The sequence below is a fragment of the Vigna umbellata genome, chromosome 2 (genome assembly GCF_029865625.1).
Source record: "Vigna umbellata cultivar VRB3 chromosome 2, Vumbellata_1.0, whole genome shotgun sequence".
NCBI lineage: Eukaryota > Viridiplantae > Streptophyta > Magnoliopsida > Fabales > Fabaceae > Vigna > Vigna umbellata.
The window spans coordinates 8625314-8643079 of record NC_142166.1 but is presented as its reverse complement, the minus strand read 5'-3'; the positions used below and the strand labels follow the sequence as shown (position 1 = coordinate 8643079).

Genomic DNA, 17766 nt, shown 5'->3' with positions numbered 1-17766 from the left:
GTAATCCACTCGATTCGAACTTGAAGAAGTTAGAAATAAAGATTTTAAAAGAAACCCTAGATAAAACAGAGAAAAATAGTATAAAAATATGAAGGAATAACTCTCGACCCACTGTTCGAAACACTCAAGAAATTATTTCACATGCTCTGCTTGTGTTGTAGAAAAATCTTGAAAACAAGTGGTATGGATGTTAAAAAATTAATATATTTACATATTTCTACTGTTGATAATCTTTATAATTTAATATAAGTTATGAGACTCGATTTTATATATGATGCTAAAACATGTGGTATTTAGTAACATTTCTTTCAGTCAGTTTTTAAATGACGTAGAATTTCTTCCCCAACTTTAGGGTAATTTATATATTTCAACCTAAAGATTCACGAGTTTCCCCATAATAACGCTAAACTTAGTATCCCCAGTTTCAAGAAAGCCTTCCATGGAGTGTGAGAGACAGGTCTATCATCACACTCAGTTTTTGATGAAAATAATGTAAGTATGAAAACATTGTATAAAAAAAACATAAACCTAATATCTTGAGATTTTGGATTAAGATGGACACAAATCTTTTAAACTTTTATAAGTGTATATAATTCATCTTTAATAAACATTCCTTTTCCTAGACATATAAGATAACTTGAGAACAAGAATCTCTTACTAAAAAGATATGCTTCAATTTCTTGCAGCTCTCAACGTAAACTTGTAACTATTGATTGTTCTTTTTTCTACAGAAAGTGGCAGTATCAGGACTTTATGAGAAATTGAACATCCTAAAAGTCGCCTAATTCGGGTTAACGTTGCCAATAATTGATCATGATAAAGTGACCTAATTGCAGTTAACGTTGTTACAGTAAATGCTTTATGTTGGCTTGCTCTATAAGATTATCGATCTATCACTTTATGAAGAAAAAGAAAAAGGGGAAAAAACTGGCAATTATCTAAACTTTTTCTGAAAACTTACGAGATTTGATAAACGAAAGGGGGCACCAAATCAGATGCAAGACTTTTGACCCTAGTGGGAATCTAGTCCAACTGAATCCTACTTTTGTTCTTTCTTAAAAGGTGTGTAATTGTGCAGCCCTAGGCCACACGGTCACTTAGTATTATGCCTCTCTTTTACACAGTTTCTCTTTGGGAATTTCCATGAAATTCTCTTCTTTTATCTTCTTGTGTGCATTATTATTCTTACAGGCATCATACTTATCGTAACTAGTTTTCAGGTGGCGTGCCTCTCTTTTCTTTTATTCAAATCACTTTTCATCCAATCAGGGGAAAATATTAAGGGGAATTTAACACCAACTGAAAAGTATTTCTATTTTCCTCATAGAAAGTTAGGTAAGACTTGAAGTTTTGGTGGAAAATTGACTAGTAGAAGCCAATGTGCCCAGCACCATCTGCTACATCATTGAGTGTGTTTCTTTTTCAAAATGTTCTTCTACGATTTTAATCATAAAACCTCATCTTTTCAAAATATGCGTACTTATCGTAATTTTTTTTTGCATAGTCTTTTTTAGTATGCATTATGTTATTTAAGTTCGGCATAAAGAAACTACTTAATGTAATATGTTATTTGATCGATTGATACAAAAGTATTGAACAATTTTTATTTTCTTATTTTGTTAATGTTATGTGTTATTGCATTTGAATTAATCAAAGGAAATTTTTTAAAATTAAGCTCTTCGAATATCTTTGGCAGTTCATGTATGAAGTGTACATAATATTTTTTAGAAGTTTTAAGAACAATTTAATTCTATGCCTTGCTAATCTTTATTTCTTTTATATCTATATTATAAGAATGAACAAAAATAAAATCATAAGTACAATGAGATATTAAAGAAGAAACAAAAATAAAAAAAATGGAAATTATACATTTTAAGATTTAGAAAACAGATATTACATTTAATAAAACTGTCCCAATAACCACTGTAAGGATTATTCACCCCAACCTAGATGTTTTGGTGAGAAAGTTGAGACAATTTAGTTAAATAAACTAAAGTAGTATTATAATTGAGATTAGGGTTCAAGAAATTGTGTCAAACCAAATAACTCTTAAATCATTTATTTATTGATGAAATTTATAAAGAAAAACGCTTTGACTTCTTTCTTGGAAGAGGATCCAAGTTTTTTTTCATTACACAAGATTAACAAGATTAACAAGATTATATTATTCATTATAATCACATTAACATTTTAACAACGAGTATTAGGTTGATAAACCGAACCCAAAAACTAATGCATTTGTGAGAATCTTAATGTGAAGAAAATATCGATTTGTTGATTATCTTCAAAAACAATTGATTGAAGCTCCTCCATTGGTTAGTGTCATATCCCTTCTCATGAATTTGTTTTAATAATTATTTTATTTGTTACCATCGTAAGTGAATGCTTTACTCTAAAAGCTTGTCTAAAATATGATGACAAAAAGTTGAGAATTAGAAAAAGGAAGAATAATGATGAGGTTACCAGCGAAAATATATATATATATATATATATATATATATATATATATATATATATATATATATATATATATATATATATATATATATATTGGTTTTAAAGTACGTATTAAATCAATTATAGAATCGATTTAATATATTCTTATGTAATATGTTTATATATATTATACCGGTTTTATGACTTATTTAATATGTTTAGTTATTAGAACGGTTTTGGAGAACCGATCTTATATCTTTAGTTGAAAAAGTCAAAACAATATTTTTCCAAAAAGCTTATTATATTGATTATGATATCGATCAATCTAATATTTGCATCAATTTTAAAAATAAGTTAGCAAATATTAGATCAGTTATAGTACAAAAATAAAGTATAACGTTACACGTCTGAATAACTAACGTTAAAAATGATCGTAACATTTTTGTAAATAAATGCAATTATTAAACGGCACGAGAGGTCAAAAGGTCAGTGAATTCAATAAAAATTTGAGCAGAAGATTGAAATTCATTCACTTTATCTTAGCACGCGACACTCTCTTCTATTTTCAAACTTTTGTGGAACCAAGTTTGACGATCATCACATGTAATATTTCTTTCATTTGATACAAATGCATTTTATGTATGATTTTCGTTTGTTTTGACTGATTATTTTCGTGCTTTTGTTCTTCATAGGCGCATTTTGCTTTCTTTGTTATCGGTGACGATACTTTATTCCGACGAACTCACCCTTTGAATGTTAGTTTTCGTTTTCGTTTTCATTTTGAAGAACTTATTTGTTATTTTTTTTTGTTAAACTTGTTTGTTATTGTTGTTTGGTTGAACTTGTTTGTTATTGTTGTTTGATTGAACTTGTTTTTTTGTTGGTTATTGTTGTTTGTTGTTGATACTACGTTCATAGTTCTTGCTTTATAATATACCAAAAACTGAAATTTGTTGTTTTTCTGTTTTTCAGGTTTCGTACAGTTGTAAAAAAGAATCACAATTAATTAAAAAAAATTGATTAACGTCCTATATTAACAAAATTCAACGTTAAGTTAACGTCGGATTTTTTTTTTAATTCGACGTCAATTTAACCTCTTCTGTTATGATGTCGTTTGCGAATTCACCGTTAAAACACTTTTATCTCTCTATAACCTTATTCACCTAGAGTTTTCTGCCTTCTCTCTACATCTTCTCTCATTTGGGGTGTCTGTTCGACGATTAGGAAGTGCCTAGGTGATCCTGGCGTTGAGGGCTACCAATCTGAACGCCACTGTCGTCGCATCCTCGAACGGAGACAGTTGCATCGCAAAGAAGAATGAGTTTCCTCCTGCAACTCATTTTCCCTCAAGCCCACATCCTTCTATGACCCTAGGGTTTTCAGAGAAATGAAAGAAGAAAAATGGAAAGTGATGAGAGAAGAAGAAGACAGGAAGGAGAGTGATAGAGAAAAAGAAGGAAAAGAACGAGTCTTTACATTTCGATTATCAGATGTGATAATCGATTAATTGTCGTACTGGACGCCACTGCACCAGTTTTTGGTGGTTTTCAGGGTTCTGGACGTCCGTTTTGGACGTTCTTTAGGTCGTTTTGGGCCCTTCCGAAGCTGTTGGTGAGGGTTTCAAAGTTGTTTTCCTTGCCTACGTGTGAAAATTTTATTTCTAGTTGTGTAATGTAAGATCAGTAGTTTTATGTATTAGTATACAATGTAAAAGTGAAGAGATGTACGTACATGGGTTCAAAGTGTTTCAAAGTTGTGAAAGTGAGTTCCAAGGTGGAATTCTTGGTGTAGTTTCAAGTATGTTTAGAATGAATGCAGGAGCTCAGTCTTGGGGGTTATCCTGAAACTCCAATGGTCTTTCATTCTCATGTAGAGATGATTGATCAATGTTGTGAGGAGTAGCAGGAGGTCTTAGTCTTGGGGGCTTTCGGTATGCTCCAAGGCGTGAAACCCATTGACAATGGCTTTGCAAAGCAGTAGAAGCCACCATTGATTATTAAATCGATTAGTGTCATAATATTAATCTAATATGTGTTATTTTTTTAAAAGATTTTGTTTATAAATGCAATAAACCAGACCTGTTACATTAAAAATAACAAAATACAGCTCTAGACAAACATATTAGTAATTCAAATCTAATATATGAATTTTACCAAAATTTGTCCTAAATCATAAAGACAATAATAATACGTAATAAATAATAAAAGAAAAGATACATATGAACTTATTTTTACATTACAAGAAGTATTTCATCCATTCAATCCTAATTTCTTCAATAGTTTGACATTCTAATTGTTCAACATTATCAAAAGGCTATAATAAAGAATGTGGTTTAATACCTCTTTTGGTCCCTCGAAAGGGGGCAAATGTTCAATTCGGTCCTACCTTTTTTTAGAAGTTCAATGTGGTCCCAACTTTTGTAAAAAGTGTGCAATCAAGTCCTTTTTGGAAATGGCGTTGAGTTTTTAACGAAGCAGCTGACAGGGTGGACTGAAGTTAGCTACATGGCTGTGTGTGGGTAATACGTGGTTGTGAGAGGGTCATACGTGGCTGGGAGAGGGTAAATGTAATAATATTACTGAGGTTACGAAATCAGAAATTAGGGTTTGAGTTGCAGAGAAATTAGTAATTTGGGATTTATCATCGTGGAGCACCATTGAAGAGCACCATTGAAGAGCAACCCAACTTTGATATCATTAAAGCAGTTCAAATACGAGAAATTAATGCCCTCAATCTCTTTCCACGCATTAGCTCTTACAGAGAAAATTTCCACACGGTTAGCACTAACACATGAGAATGCCATGCGCAACACTTTCACCACCAAGTAGTCATCTGTTGACGGATCATACCCAAAACCGAAGAGAAATGTCAGAAGCATAGGATCCTTGGGCATAATAGGTGAGGAAGATAGTTGTTTGTGGACCCTAGTGGACGGATTCCACATCCAGAGACTTTGACAACACTCCAAAAGTACGAAACCCCTGGAGGAACCTCGGATTCAGACATCATAAGGTTTTGGGGGCAAAAAGTTGAGGTTTAATACAGCAGAAGCAGAGTCATCATAAAGGGGTGCATTGAAGTCTATGGATCGGACTTCCATAGCTGAAGGCTCGAAGAACACAAGTCTCTCTGTTCGTGTGGCAGTTTGTTCAAAATGTGACAGAGAAAAGTGTGAATCAGAGATAAGGGAGAGCCATGACTTACGCACACACTTGAAACGAACAAGAGACTTGACCGGCAACCTTAACAAGATTTGAATGATAAATTCTTGTGGCAAAGTCCGGTATCCAATTCGCGCTTCAGATTTCAACACACTTCCTCCACGATGATAAATCCTAAATTACCAATTTCTCTGCAACTCAAACCCTAACTTCTGATTTCTTAACCTCAGTAATATTATCACATTTACCCTCTCACAGCCACGTATGACCCTCTCACAGCCACGTATGACCCTCTCACAGCCACGTATTACCCACACACAGCCACGTAGCTAACTTTAATCCACCCTGTCAGCTGCTCCGTTAAAAACTCAATGCCGTTTCCAAAAAGGACTTGATTGCACACTTTTTACAAAAGTTAGGACCACATTGAACTTCTAAAAAAAGGTAGGACCGAATTGAACATTTGCCCCCTTTCGAGGGACCAAAAGAGGTATTAAACCTAAAGAATGTATATTAATTATTTCATAACAACATATATAAAAGATTTATCTTTCCATGTTTTACCTCATTCCACAAATCTTTAGCACAAGTTATGGTCCACATCAAATACATAACATAGTAATAGTATTTACACTCTTGTTGCTTACACTAATATATGAAATTTTATTAATTAACATATGAAAATATAATACAAGTTATTATAAAATAAGCTTAATGAAAAGTAATAAATTACAAGCAATCACTGGAAAGTTATGTGAAGATGAAGTGAGTTTACCTTCTAACATATTGTAGGCATTCCTATCACTAAAAAGAGAATTTATTAATCATTTACATAAAAATTTATGATATAAATAACACATTATTTTTATAAACACCACAAACCTTTTTACTATCAAGGCTGGAGGTACGTTCTTATGCAATGAACATAGCCAAACAACAATATTATCTATTAGACAAATAATTATCAATTGCCAATGAGATCTATTAAGGAAGAAATTTAATTAATGATTTGAAATTAGTTACTTAATAGCTAGAAGTGAGTGAGTTCAACCTATGTTGCAATATAAGGGGTCATACAAATTCTTTTTTTCAATTTTTCCATCCACTTTTGTATATTTTGTAGCTCAAGAAAACCATAAACATGAGCATTCCCCGTGTTGTCAATTAGTTCGTTTGTATAACTGCATTGATTTTATAAAAAGTTTATTGACAATATAACACAAAAAGTGCATTCATAAAATCAATAGTTGAATAATTGTAATTTTCAATATTTAATTCCCTTAGATGATTTCATAAACATGTTCATGTGGGTAAAATGATATATTAACATTATTGATGGAGAAGATTGTTGTATCCCAAAGAATGACACAAAGTGCTTCAAATGGATATGCTAGCCCTAGTCAACTCATGAATCATACTAACATTTACTTAGGTTGTGGTTGGGATTGGAACTCATGATAAAATCACATACAATTATAAAATTTTATTTGACATGTAAAAGATAATGACACACTTAAATACAAAGTTTGTGCTATATCTATATTATGCTTTAATACCATGTTTAACAAGATATTTAATAAGAAAAAAAGTCTATAAAATACTTTAATTTTGTTACTCTTAATAAATAATACAAGAAAATTTATAAATATATAAAAGAAACCACTCACATAAACTTGAAACTAGAAAAAAAATGTATAAATAGTAAATAACATCCAATAATATATTTGAAAAACATTTCTATAAACAACATTCACATCTCTTATTAAAATAATTTTTTTAAATAAAAGTTTAACATAAATACATTCCTAAAAGTGAAAATATCTTCCCTTTCTTATAAAATATTTATGTACTTTATGATAGAGTTTCTTATACATCTAAACACATTAATTACCATTAAATAGTGTTAGTTCAAAACTGTTTTATTCAGCATTTAAAAATATAAAAACAAATTATTAGTAAATAGTAATTTTTTTTTCAATTATAAAGCAAAAATGTAATCAGACATTGAAAAAAAAATCATGACAAATATGGAACAAAATAACAATCATGGCAGATATTAGTAAAAGAAAATATCTGGTTCACCTGCATCAGAAAGTTACATCTTAATATTCACGGAAAAATCCTAATTAATATCAAATATGGAATAACATCAATTTAAAAATATATATAATAATTTAAATAAATTACATATCAGTAAATAAAAATTAGTCAACTGAAAAATAATCATTAGTATTTCATTCTTACTCGTTCACTGTTCTCCAAAAATCAAATTGGAGAATATGAAAAAGATATACATAAATTAGTAAATATAAAGAATCTTAAATTCTTATTATTTTTTAAATGAAATATAAAATGTTATATTTTTAAATAATTCAATTATTTTTTTAAATTCTTAAGTAAAGCATTTCAAATTCTCCTTACAAATAAATTATTTTCTTAAAATTTCCCAACACATTCTTTAGCATCATTATTCAATATAAAATGATATTTTTTTATATGTTAAGAATGTCCTTAGGAAATGCATATTCAAATTATTCTGAATACCACATAAATTAGAGGAGATTACAACAATATCTTCATTAACTACAAAATTTAATCTGTAGGTGACTTAGTATCTACTTTATCTTCATCTTTTTTAAAAACTTTCTTCCATTTCTAAATTAAATATCTAAGAATTACCATTCAGAAAATTATCACAGTGCCTATATATAGAATGTGATATTCATTATATATTTCTCTTAGTCACGGGAACTATGTGAGAGTAGCTGCTGAAGGGTCCTGACTCTCGTGAAAAGACACCAATGAAGTATGTTTTCATCCGTTGGCACTGTCATTTTTTCAGAAATTCTCATGCACAATTCACTAGTTTTAGGTAGTCTATGGTGATTTTCTTTTGTAGTAAAGGACAAAATCCATTGAAAGAAAATGATAAAGATTTTAAGGGAAAAATTTATTATAAAAATATAATACTAAAAAGACATAAACCTAAGTGATACAAAATATTCACACTACTAAAATGCAATTAACATATTTTCTTGAAAATTTTCTAAAGCACAGGAAATTCTCATATTGTAAAGAAGATGAGTTTCAATATAAGAAATTTTATATTTAATGAAGGTTGTAGATTGTGAAGAGAAAGGTTGTTTATAAAGTGAATTACATGACACTAAGGTCCAAGTTAATGACGAAAACCATAATCATATCTGAACTAAACTTTTTACACCCATGCATGATACCTGGTGGTAATAATTTAGCAAGATAAAAAAATGGAACCATTGATTAGCAGTGGAGGGTGAAGTAATTGTAAGGATGTACTGCAGTATATGACAATTTTCTTTTGATATGTTGGTGCTGCAAGATATGGCCATGCTACTGAATTAAGAAATTTGGCTTTCTTCGGAGCAGAAAAAGACCATCCAAGGGAACTTTATGATCTCCATATACACAAAGGACAGGGATATGGACGAAGGTGATGCATGTCCATGTCCCACACAAAACAGAGTAAAGATAAAAGCATTTGAATTAGCCATGACGTCTCTTACCTATGGGATTCCCCAAAATGAAAAAGTTAAAAAAAGATAATTTCAGATTTGAAGGCTTTATTTTCTAATGGCAAACACCATCCACATAAATAAACACAGAAGGGTCCCTCTGGCTCCCCCAAAGTAACCCAATTATAATATTCTTTAACCAACTAATCAATCACAATAGTCATTCTCTTCTCTCATTTGTACAGTGTCATTTCCTTTCTCTATTCCCCATGCATTCCTAATGCAACAAAACAAAAAATTATGCACACTCTTATTTTATTCTGACATCGTTGCTTTTGCCTTTGCTTAGGGTACATACAGTTGTCCCTCTCCCTTGTGCTATTCAAGTTCCAATGGAGATTTTCAAGTGCTTCTACATCAATCTTCTTGCTACCTTCATGATATCAACAGTTTTATCAATCGACCCTTACTCACAAGCACTTCTCAGCCTAAAAGATGAACTTGTAGATGATGATAACAGCTTGAGCAACTGGGTGGTACCCTCAGCAGGAAAATTAACTGGGAAATACTATGTGTGTTCTTGGTCAGGTGTCAAGTGTGACAATGACTCAACCACTGTAACTTCTATAGACCTTTCCATGAAGAAACTCGGAGGTGTTTTGTCAGGGAAGCCATTCAGCACCTTCACAAACCTCACTAATCTCAACCTGAGCTACAATTTCTTCTCAGGGCAGCTTCCAGCTGAGATTTTCAACCTCACCAGCCTCACAAGTTTGGACATCAGCAGAAACAATTTTTCTGGTTCCTTCCCTGGTGGAATTACTAGGCTCCAAAATTTGGTTGTACTTGATGCCTTTAGCAACAGTTTTTCAGGGTCATTGCCTGCTGAATTTTCACAGCTAGCAAACCTTAAAGTTCTCAATCTAGCTGGGAGCTACTTCAGAAATTCAATTCCATCTGAATACGGTTCTTTCAAAAGCCTTCGGTTTCTTCATCTTGCAGGAAATTCTCTTTCAGGAAGTATACCTCCAGAACTGGGTAACCTCAAAACAGTGACCCATATGGAGATTGGGTACAACCTATACCAGAGTTTTATTCCACCTGAACTAGGTAACATGAGTCAGCTTCAGTATCTTGACATAGCAGGAGCAAATCTATCAGGCCACATACCAAAGCAACTCTCCAATCTCACCAGTTTGCAATCACTATTCCTTTTCAGAAACCAGCTCACAGGAACAGTGCCAAGTGAGCTCGGTAACATTGAATCCCTGGCAGATTTAGATCTCTCTGATAACTTCCTCTCAGGGTCCATTCCCGAAAGCTTCTCAATGCTAAAGAACCTAAGACTACTCAGTCTCATGTACAATGATATGAGTGGCATTGTTCCTGAAGGAATTGCTCAACTCCCATCCTTGGAAACTCTTCTCATTTGGAACAATCGCTTCTCTGGGTCACTTCCTCGGAGCTTAGGGAGGAACTCCAAACTCAAGTGGGTGGATGCTTCCACAAACAATTTAGTGGGAAGCATACCACCTGATATCTGTGTGAGTGGAGTACTATTTAAGCTAATACTGTTTTCAAACAAATTCAAAGGTGATCTCTCATCAATCTCCAACTGTTCTTCACTCGTTCGCCTTCGCCTAGAAGATAATTCATTTTCAGGAGAAATCACTTTGAAATTCAGCCATCTTCCTGATATCTTATACGTCGATCTCTCCAGAAACAACTTTGTTGGTGGCATTCCCTCCGATATTTCTCAAGCCACTCAACTGGAGTATTTTAATGTCTCTTATAATCTGAAATTAGGAGGTACCATCCCTGCACAAACGTGGTCTTTGCCCCAACTTCAAAATTTTTCAGCATCTTCTTGTGGTATTTCTGGTGATCTTCCCCTATTTGAGTCCTGCAAATCAATTTCAGTTATTGATCTGGATAACAATAACTTATCTGGGATCATCCCAAACAGTGCTTCCAAATGTCGAGCTCTTGAGAAAATCAACCTATCCTACAATAGCTTAACAGGTCATATACCTGATGAGCTTGCAAATATTCCTGTTCTTGTTGTGGTGGACCTATCAAACAACAAGTTCAATGGCCTCATACCTGCTGAGTTTGGCAGTGCTTCAAGTTTACAACTTCTGAATGTGTCTTTTAACAATATCTCCGGTTCGATACCCACAGGAAAGACATTCAAATTGATGGGAAAAAGTGCATTTATCGGAAATTCAGAGCTATGTGGAGCACCCCTGAGATCATGCCCTCATTCAGTTGGAATATTGGGCAGAAAAGGCCCGTGGAAGATTACACATATTGTGTTACTCTCTGTAGGGTTGCTAATAGTTCTTCTGGGACTAACTTTTGGAATATTTTATTTGAGAAGGGGGATAAAAAGTCAATGGAAGATGGTATCATTCGTGGGTCTCCCTCAATTCACAGCAAATGATGTTTTGACGAGCCTCACTGCCACAAAACCAACAGAAGTTACATCACCATCACCAGCAGTTACAAAGGCTGTTCTGCCGACAGGAATAACAGTTTTGGTGAAGAAGATGGAGTGGGAAGCTAGGAGCATCAAGGTTGTGTCAGAATTCATAACGAGACTGGGAAATTCAAGGCACAAGAATTTAATCAGACTACTGGGGTTTTGCCACAACCAGCATTTAGTCTATCTTTTGTATGATTACTTGCCCAATGGGAATTTGGCTGAGAAAATGGAAATCAAATGGGATTGGGCAGCAAAATTCAGAACAGTTGTTGGAATTGCAAGGGGACTCTGCTTTCTTCACCATGAATGTTACCCAGCAATACCCCACGGAGACTTGAAGCCTACCAACGTTGTATTTGACGAAAACATGGAACCCCATTTGGCAGAATTTGGGTTCAAACAGGTTTCGAGGTTGAGCAAAGGCTCATCACCCACCATAACCAAGTGGGAAGCAGGTATGATAAACAAAACAAGCGTGTGCAATACACATATGCATTAATTTGATACATCATTCAAATATTGAATTTGATTACAATGTTTTACAGACAGACTTGTATTGCGAGCCTGTTTATAACAATTTCTTCAAACTGTAGTACTTGGAATAATTGATTTTTTTATACAACTTGGAATAATTAGTTGTCATTGCAAAAGTTTTTACTGCAAGAAAACAAAGTTATTTTCCATTTAACACTTCATTGTTTCATTTAACACTCGAAGCTTTTGGAATGTTAGGAATATACAAACGATCTATAGTTGGATCCAGTGATCCAGTCGAAGCATATAGCTTAGGTTCATAGCAGAGAAGTATATGGTTGATGTTTATTGTTTGGTGACAGAATATGATGCTGCCACAAAAGAAGAACTGCGAATGGATATCTACAATTTTGGGGAGATGATTCTGGAAATTTTAAGTGGCGGAAGGTTGAGAAATGCAGGAGGCAGCATACACAGCAAACCATGGGAGGATCTCTTGAGAGAAATTTATAATGAGAATGAAGCAAACTCCGCAAGTTCATTGGAAGAGATTAAACTGGTTCTTGAGGTTGCTATGTTTTGCACCAGAAGCAGGTCGTCAGATCAGCCATCAATGGAAGATGTTCTGAAGCATCTGTCAGGCCTAAATCATATAGATGAAGGGCAATAAAATTTCATTTGTCACCGCTTTCAAAACCATTCGAAAAATATAGTAATTGTTTTTAGATAACAAGTTTGCACCTATGTAATTAAAGAAGTTTGCAGCTTGTATAATACATATTTTCATTGTTTCAGTGTGCTACACATTTCTGTCCCACCCTCTCCCATTCTGCTTCATAAAACATTTTTTATTTTAAATTGAATTCATTAACTTGTCTTGATCTTGTATGTGCTTTGAAGCTTGATTAATGGTCTTTCATTTCCACAAAACTTCCAATCAGCTCCCTATCACTTTTTAAAGCTCACTTGTTATTCAATGTTTAGAGTAAACTGCCCAAATCTAACAAAATAATCTTGGTGATTTTAGCTAAAGAAAGCATCATGATTAACTTCAACATGAAAGAAATTACCACCAACATTAATTGAAAAAATTATATATGGATACAACACCTAATTTCATCCAAGCCAGTACATTTCAGTCTTAGTTAAACCAATGATGTTTTAGTCGAAGTTAAGTTAATGATACGTTAACTAAACCAAGAAGAAAGTACGAAGAGAAAACAATAATGAAAAATTTGAAATTCTTACTTTATAAATAGAACTTGAAATCCTTATTCTCGTCTATGTTGATTTCTTTTGTAATTTTATACCAAAACTATATATTTTGTTATACAGAGGACACCATAAAAATATTTTTCTCTAAAAGTTTCTCACAAGTAAATATTTTAACCGAGAAGCATCATGATGCAAAAATACTACCCTTTATTTGATAGAAAAACAAAGGAAAACCACATTACCATGCATACATACAGACGTCTGACTGCCACGCGAATATACTTGTTAATATTTTTAGGATTACAAGTAATTTAATAAGGAATATAAAAACAGATTAATGTTTCTAATGAATGGAGTTTTAATTATGACGCCAAATAAAATCAAAATTGAATTCTTACGTCTAAACTCTAAACCTTGAGAATGTCACATTAAGAACGTCAATAACTCCATCAAAACTACCAAATCTGGAACTCACCACATCAACCTCCACACCAAGCCTCTGGGCCCCAGCGGCAGTAACAGGCCCATGGGCTGCAACAACCAATCTGGGGCACCTCCGTCTCAAGTCCGCAAAGCCCAGCCCAAACTCCTTCAAGCTCTGAAGCAGGCCCTCGACCTCAGCGGTACTGGTGAACAGCACCGCATCCAATCCTCCCTCCTCGCTCGCCGTCACAATGCTCTTCGCGCACCCAGGCCCGGCCCACCTCGTCTCGTAAGCGTCCACACGAACAGGGACCCACCGGCCGCGCCGAAGCTCTTGTAGGAAACCCGGCACCACCGGCGGTTCATTCACGCCGATGACCAGTGGGACCGGACACAACACCCTCCGGCCGCGTCCGTCCCCGAGGGCCTTCACCAGGGCGGTGGGCGTGGCGGTAGGCGGCACCAGGACACAGAGTCGGTTGGAGTTGCTGCAGAATGCGGAGAGGAATTGGGCGTCGATGAGGTCGGCGTCTTTGCCGAGGGCGGCGAGGGTGAAGGTGGGGCCCTCTGGAGGGAGCGGAGGGTGAGAGAGAGAGGTGGCAGCTTGGAGGAGGGCTTGGATTGCGGTTCGGGAAGTGAAAGCGATGGCAGAGATGGGGCTGAGGGAGTGAGGGGATAGGAAGGGGGCGAGGTTGGAGGGAAGGGGTTGGATGCAGAGCGTGGGGCACCAGAGGGGAGTGTAGCCGCCGAGGCTGAGTAGGTTGGAAAGTCTCGCCGCGTAGTTGGGTGGCGTTGTGAATGCTACGGTGGGCTTCTGGAGACTCATCACGCTTGTTTGCATATTCAGATGTCACCTGCCACGGCCGTTTGATTCACACAATGATTGATTACTGTATTTACGACACACCTTTGAGTCAGATATGATGAACTTCTGATGGAACATATGAAAGGCTTTTACTTTTCTTCATTGTTTCACCTATACTTGACAACTCACCATGTGCTCCTAATACTAACCTTTTCCACTTATTGTCTATTTTATTATCAATTTGTATTTTCATTCAAGTAACTACAAATCCCAATTGAAGCAAATTGATTGATCAAGTTCAGATATCTTGAAGATTCAAATATATTGCACAAACAATTTTCAGCTATATCAATTTGGGTTTTACGTTTTGTAAAATTGTAACAGATGGAAAACAACGATCGAAAACGTCGATAAAGATTGGAAATAAATATTGCGAACGAAGACTGGATATGAAAATTGAAAAAGAAATAAAAATAAAATAAAAAGCAACAAAAAACAATGAACACATTTTTTTCTCTCAGGTGTGACTGGGATTTGATCAGACCCCAAGTTCCAATTGACCACTTTTAACATGTATGAAGTAGTTCATTAAATAAACCAAAAAAAAGCATCGCAATATTGGTAAGTTTGATCAGACGCACCAATTTCGCATTTTACAAGCAACCCAAAGAAATCACCAATTGTATCCCATCAATGTCCTCCCCAAACAACATTGCAAGTTCAATTCAATTCATGAAGTCACCAACACCAGAAATTTTATTCTATCAAGTTTCAGAATTAGACAATTCAAGACACAAAACAAAACACAACACTTACACCCACGTCCACACATTACTGGATTAATGTGATATACTTAAATAACACTATGGAATTTACACTAAGACAACCTATTTTCTTGTCTCCAACAGTGACCCAAAGCCTCGTAGGACTCAAAGTATTCCCCTTTCTCCTTCGATGTTATCTTCATTCGCTTGCACCCAAGGATCATGCTCTCGAAAAAGATAAAAACAAATCATTCGTTGGTCGAGACCATGCAATCAGATCAAACGATCAAGAAAGTTCCCAACAACCACTGCTCAAGTGGGTCTCAAGTGCGCACAATCGACGCCGAAATCTAACAATACGATCAACCAATTCATCATCACCTCCTCAGAGCGAGGAACCCCGGAACCGGAACAGAACTCGGATCCGGACCCAACCGGTTCGTGGATCCCAAAACCAGATCAAAACCATCATCGCTGGAATGGGTGTTGACGGGGCTCAGCTTCTCGCCTCTCTTGAGGATCTTGACTTGGCCCATGACGAGGTTTGAGTCGTGGGCCTTCACCACCATGCCGGAGCGATCACCGACGTAGAGCCTCCGGCGGCGAGTCTCGTACGGGATGGGGTTGGGATTAGGGTTTCCTTGTGATCTAATGGAAGATGAATTAAGGGACAAAGCATCGCGGCCTTGAAGACAATCGTGGGAGCGAAGAAGAGAAGTTCCCATAATTGCAAAATCAAGGAAACCAAAGGGTTTATTCAAAAAAAGAAAAACTAAGTCTGATTGTCACCCATGCTAATGTCATGTATATATACCAAATCGCTAGGGTTGGTCCTTATGGAATAAAAACATTTCCAGAATAAGTTAACTTTTCTACATAGTTTTTTTAATTCACTCCAACTCAATTATTGTTTCACCAATCAATTAGATAATAAATTTTATTCTTTTACTGAAATAAATTAAAATACATGTGTATTTTTAACAATTAATTATAAAAATATACATAATTATGGAAAAATAATATTAAAAAGTATTAAAATTATATATATATATATATATATATATATAATTTTGTAGGATTAGTGATTAAAAAGATTGAGTTTAGTATTTTTTTTTACATTTTCTTTTATTCAATTAGGTTTTTATTCTTTAAATGATAAGAGTTCTAAAATAATATTTGATTCAAATTTCAATACGTAAGACGACATTAATTTGAAAAAATATAATAATGGTCTAATATATCCATTTAAAGGTTTTTTTTGAAAAAAAAAATTGTTATTTTGAGAAATAAAATCGCGGGTTTGATCCAAATTTTATTATGCATTCATTTTAAGTAATGTAAAAATTAAACGCAAATTTTATTTTAATATAAAAGTTAAACTGTCTTTACAAAATAAGTTAGATATATATTTTTTTATCACACAACTGTTAAATTAAAAAAAATGTTTAAACATTTCATTATGAAAAATATAATATATTTTTATTTTTTACATAACTTTTCTTGTTTAAAATTTTAATTTTCTTTCATATTTCTTAATAAATCAAATAAATTCAAAGATAAAAAATACAATAATTTTTTATATTCTGATAAATATAAATATCATATTGTAAGTACAATGCAATTAAATTCTAAAATAATATTTGAAAAACATACTCTCTCTCTATATATGTGTGTTTTACTTGTTAATATATTTAACTACAATAAACGACTTGGTTGACTTAGTACTCATATATACCTACTAGTTGCTAATTAGTTTTAAATGTATAGTATTATATTTAAATAAAAAACATAATTTGATTTAACTTCATCTGACCTAATCTGATTCTTGATTTTTTAAACTAATTGGATTCATGAAAAGGGAATCCGAAAAACAAATAAAAAGGATTTGGAATTTAAAATAAAGTTTTAGCTACTTTTTGTTGTTTCCGTTTTTCAACATGTACTATTATGTTTAATATTTGTTAAATTTATTTATTTTTTTCAAATTTTGTTTCTAGCTTTTTGTTAAAGTATTTTTTGCTTTTTCCTTCTTATTTTTGTGTGTTTTATGAAGATTTTTATTTTTTGTTTGTCATGTCCATTTAATCATGAATAGGTACAATATGAGTATGGTGGAATGTATTTGATCGATCAATTGATAAAGTGAACTTTTAAGCTTTATATGTTAAATTGTGAATTTTAACAAGAAAACTCTACATTTCGGAAGAAGTTTCATTTTAAAATTATACTTTGACACTCAAATTAATGAGAGAATAAAATAATATTATTAGCATACTAATATTAAGGATTAATAATATAATAATTATTTTATAGAAAATTTGTTATGATTAATAATAAATACAACATAAGATAACGGTTCATTGGACTTCATCTTTTATATAGTTAACTCCTAATCTATTGAAAAAACAAACTAATTTATAAGATATCTCAATATGGTGGGTGAGTATACAAGCCCGAAATTATAATTCAAATAAAAAATATATATTTAAGTAGGTGGATAAGTTCAAACCTC

The 17766-nt window shown here is 33.6% G+C and overlaps 3 protein-coding genes and 1 pseudogene across 3 annotated transcripts; 1 reads left to right on the top strand and 3 right to left on the bottom strand.

Moving 5' to 3' along the window:
- Positions 1-5035: 5035 nt before the first annotated feature.
- Positions 5036-9081, bottom strand: LOC148203342 (F-box/kelch-repeat protein At3g23880-like; annotated as a pseudogene).
- Positions 9082-9264: 183 nt separating this feature from the next.
- MOL1 (Leucine-rich repeat transmembrane protein kinase family protein) lies at positions 9265-12935 on the top strand. The gene is made up of 2 exons (XM_047301789.2): positions 9265-12028; positions 12410-12935. Exons 1-2 carry the CDS (start codon positions 9481-9483, stop codon positions 12715-12717), a joined length of 2856 nt encoding a protein of 951 aa, XP_047157745.1. The 5' UTR covers positions 9265-9480; the 3' UTR covers positions 12718-12935.
- Positions 12936-13449: 514 nt separating this feature from the next.
- Positions 13450-15067, bottom strand: LOC124828499 (uncharacterized). The gene has a single exon (XM_047301808.2). The coding sequence runs from the start codon at positions 14524-14526 to the stop codon at positions 13663-13665; it is 864 nt and encodes a 287-aa protein (XP_047157764.2). The 5' UTR covers positions 14527-15067; the 3' UTR covers positions 13450-13662.
- A 156-nt stretch (positions 15068-15223) lies between these two features.
- LOC124828485 (uncharacterized) lies at positions 15224-16062 on the bottom strand. Its single transcript, XM_047301790.2, has one exon. It carries the CDS (start codon positions 15977-15979, stop codon positions 15632-15634), a length of 348 nt encoding a protein of 115 aa, XP_047157746.1. The 5' UTR covers positions 15980-16062; the 3' UTR covers positions 15224-15631.
- Between the last annotated feature and the right edge of the window lie 1704 nt (positions 16063-17766).